The following is a 4,551-nucleotide window of genomic DNA, read 5'->3' as shown; positions in this document are numbered from 1 at the left end:
CTCTCTCTCTCTCTCTCTCTCTCTCTCTCTATCTCTCTCCCTGTCTGTCTCTTTCATTCACTCATTTCATTCATTTCTTTTTTCACCCCCCCCCCAAACCACTTTCAAGCACACACACACACCTTGTTGTTTTTTCAAACTTCATGAACCCTCGTTCACTGATTTTTCGTTCACGGATTGAACTCACGTTAATGACATTGGTCAAACTCCACTTTGCCCGTCACTTGTGTCAGTGGCTTCGTTCTCTGCACTACAGCTAGCGTCTAGATCTACACTCGAACTTTCGACACACTTCATTTTCAAGAATTAGCATCATGGCAACAGTAAGTAATTTTGTTGTGTACATTTCTAGACTATCTATATTAATTTGGTCGCTTTTAAGCACAAGGGGGCTATCCCGAAAAATGCTGTTTTGAGAAAATCGAAAGTAAAGTTTTTGCCCCTTGTTCAGTTTCTTTAAAAGACAATGAGACTTCTCTCTATAACCAAACAAACATACACACCAATGAAACCAAACTTCTCCTATAAGTAGGGCAAAGTCACAGAATTCAACGCAAAGTCCACTTTTAGTGTCGGTCAAAATTTCCGGAAAACCCCCGAAATCTGGATTAGCCCGCTTGTCCTTAAAAGCGACCATCTAGACTTAGATCTAGATTATTATTTCTTGTGGCCAGTCAAACACAAGGAGCTGATACATGTATTGAAAGTAAACATTTACAATAATATGAAAAAAAGTATTAGGTGTATTTTTGGTCTTACCAAACTGGACTTTTCTAGTCGTTCCCTTAATGTGGAGATAAAATTTAAATTGTTAAAGTGGCCACAATGTTGATCTTGAGTTCTTTATTGTAGTCATGTATCCCTGCCTTAGTAAACTCAGCATGACTCAGTAATCCCCCCCCCCTTCCCCCCCTCCTCTCTTGGTTGCATAAATCTAGAATCTAGACCTAATTGTTTTGCATCTCAAGATTTATGGCTGAATTCCAGTACTAGAGTGTAAATATAGTAGGTCAATGACTTTCAGCTGATGTTAATGCACCGATCATTCCTTTCATCGAAAGGGGGCCCAGCTAGCAATAGAATATGTCTAACTCTGACGTTTTCCACATGTTTGAATCTCTCCCATGTACGTTCACTGAAATCTGTCTGTTCGTCCTTTTAGCATGATGATGATAATATGGCCGTGTGCAGTTGCGAGCTCCGACAAACTCTTGCTAAAACACGACTGATCCTATTCTAGATTTGTTGCGGTGAAACCTATTGGAACTTAAATGACCAAAATTGAGTAGATAGTGCCGTAAAACACCTACTAAATCAATCAATCAATCACTGAAATCTGCGGCAGCGATTGCCGATTAGGTGCTTCCTTGTCACAAGCAGAAGTCTCGATTCTGATTCCTGACAGGAAAGAATGTTTATCCAGTACCTCGAACTTTCTGATGGGATGTTGTATCCCTAATTGAGTCGATAGTGCCGTAAAACATCTACTCAATCAATCAATCATGTTGTATCCCTCTCAGCCCAGTCTGGCCCGGATATAAATTGTATCGACACGGAGTTTTAAAACATCTGTATCTAAAAATAAAGAAAATGTAGACTACTTTCAGCACTAGCTATCTAATTGCAGTTTTTTTTTTATCTTGCTGATCGGGGAGTGACAGGCTATTTGTTGCCTGCAGTTGCTGTGAGAAAAATGCTGAGCTCGATGAGACGTCAAGCTTGTGTGTGTTTCTGAGGGACACAGTTTCTGGGTCGAAATCTATCACCTGATTTTTTAAAAGGCACATCTTCAAATCATGATCCTTGCCATGTTTTTGTGGTTAAACAGTAGGCCTATTTATAGTTCAACTATTCTATTAGACCTATTTATAGTTCAACTCTTCAATTAGGCCTATTTATAGTTCAACTAGTCAATTAGGCCTATTTATAGTTCAACTATTCAGTTTAGATTGACTTACGGAACAGCGAGAAACTAAGAGTGGGAAACATAAATTTGACCCCCCCCCCCTTTTCTGCCAATCCCCTCCCATCAGGATTCCAACACATACGCACAAATTGTTAAGCTGTTAAAAAAAAGTTCGATTCAACCAAGCTTTCTCAAAGAGCTAATTAAACGGTGCATCTTTGAACAGGAACTAGAACCAAAGCCTACACACATCTTTGTTCACACAAAAAACTACCATTTATTTTGCACGTGCTTACGTATACTTACTAAGCTCCCAGTGACTGGTGGCCTTGTGGGTAGGCTACCGTACTCGTAATCGTGAGATTGCGGCCTCGGGGTTCGAGCCTCAGCTCGGTCCGACGTTGTGTCCTTGGGAAAGACACTTTACACGAACTTCCCACTTGGTTCGGTCCTATCGGAGACTGACGTTAAACTAGGTCCCGCCCCTGGAATAACCTAATATTGTTGATAGGGGCGTTAAAGTCATACCATTTCATACCCAAGTGACTGATGAACATGTGCATGCTTAAAGCTAGTAGATAAAGGGGAAAGTCCGTTACATACTGTCATATAAGTGAAAGGGGTGATGTATAGGTGCGGAGAGAGAGAGAGAGAGAGAGAGAGAGAGACAGAGACAGAGACAGAGACAGAGACAGAGAGAGAGACAGAGAGAGAGAGAGACAGACAGAGAGAGACAGAGAGAGAGAGACAGAGAGTGAGAGACAGAGAGTGAGAGAGTGAGAGTGAGAGTGAGAGCGAGAGAGTGAGAGTGAGAGCGAGAGAGGGAGGGGGGGGGGAGGGATGTAATACATAGTTTTAAGAATGAATCCATACACATTCATCCAAACAAAAAGTCTGTAAGTAACATCCTTCTGCTTTAGAACTACCAGATTTGTGTTGATGGGGGGCTAAAAACATTTACAATTACGTTTATCGTATAAAAGACCTACCCGTTTTTTAAACATATTGTCATTCTCATTTTGCCATTTTGTAAAAGGAGCTGATTAGTTATGGTCTGTTCTTAATTGTTCTTAAATCTTTTTTCAGTTCGGAAGATGTCAGGAATTGACCTTGGTTAGCCAGCGGAGGAGACTCTGCAAAAGGAAGAGAATACAGACTCAGCCCTACTGCAGGCAGCACAGTAAGACTCTTTGATATTCTCATGGTTTTTTTAAAAGCTGAATATTTCAATAGTTTGATACATTTCTTAACATGTCTCTCTCTCTCTCTCTCTCTCTCTCTCTCTCTCTCTCTCTCTCTTCCCCCCCCCCTCTCTCTCTCTCTCTCTCTCTCTCTCTCTCTCTCTCTCTCTCTCTCTCTCTCTCTGTGTTTAGGCGTGGGGGAAGAGAGGTGTGTGTGGGAGAGGGGCGGTGGTGGATTGGGGAAGGGGCAGGGATAGTTTTTTCTTGAAACCAAAATGATGTATTTTGCCTCCAGAGAACTGACATTTTGTGGCATCCTTGGGCGATTTACTTCTCACGCTATCTTTCCCTTTTCCAAGCCACCATTTTTCTTTTGGCTGCAGTCATCAAAACAAAACTGAAACATCGCGTAAACAAACACATGCACACGCTCACGCGCCCGCACACACACAAACACACACACACGCACACACACACATACACACACACGCACACACACACACGCACACACGCGCACACACACATACACACACATACACACACATACACACACATACACACACATACACACACACATACACACACATACGCACACGCATGGAAACACATATACACATACATGCACACACACACATGCACACACAGACACACATACACACACACACACACACACACACACACACACACACACATATACACACATACACACACATACACACGCATTCACACATACAAATGCACACTCACACACATGCACACACACACTGTTAAGTACAAATAACACAGGCTTTAAACACTGAAAAGCCAGGGCACACACACACGCTCGCATACGCACACGCGCACAGGCACATGCACACAGGCCATGTGGGCATCCGAGGAAACGAGCAAGTGGACCTCCTTGCGAAAGAATCCTTGTCCCTTCTGTTGGGATCAACGACAAACACTCTCCCACTGACTGACTTTAGAAATAAAGTTTAAAAAACTGCATCTCCAGTCTGTGGGAGACACAATTCACAACATTATGCCCACACTGGGTCCACGAAAACCTTGGGTCCTCTCCAGAAGAGACGAAGTAATTTTTACTCGATTACGCATCGGACACACATCCCTGACACATAAATACCTCCTTCAGGGAGAAGAGAAACCGTTCTGGGTCGGATGCGACTCAGATTTCACCACTAGACACATCTTTACAGAATGTCCAGACTTTGGAGAGAAACGAAAGAAGGATTTTAAACGAAAAAATAAAATTGCAAGACCTGTTCTCTGTCGTTGATCCCAACAGAATCGTTGATCCCAACAGAATTCTCGATTTTATACAGACCTTTGGCCTTTACGGCACACTGTAAATAACGTTGTTTTAAATTTTGTTTGAATGTTCTTTTAAAAAACTGGGATTTTTTACCCTGAATTTTTAGCCGTTTAATCTGAGTCATTGATTGTGAATACAACCAACTTGTGTTT

General features: G+C 42.1%; 1 protein-coding gene across 1 annotated transcript in view; it reads left to right on the top strand.

Moving 5' to 3' along the window:
• Positions 1-2,992: 2,992 nt before the first annotated feature.
• LOC106011590 (circumsporozoite protein) overlaps positions 2,993-4,551 on the top strand; it is a gene marked incomplete at its 5' end in the record, with an annotated part of 7,230 nt that continues 5,671 nt past the window's right edge. The window contains 1 exon segment of the mRNA XM_035969398.1: positions 2,993-3,086. Coding sequence (XP_035825291.1) covers positions 2,993-3,086 — 94 coding nt within the window.

Source organism: Aplysia californica, unplaced genomic scaffold (assembly GCF_000002075.1).
Source record: "Aplysia californica isolate F4 #8 unplaced genomic scaffold, AplCal3.0 scaffold00144, whole genome shotgun sequence".
NCBI classification, from domain to species: domain Eukaryota; kingdom Metazoa; phylum Mollusca; class Gastropoda; order Aplysiida; family Aplysiidae; genus Aplysia; species Aplysia californica.
Note: the sequence above shows the minus strand (reverse complement) of the source record. Positions and strands in the feature narration are given on the sequence as shown.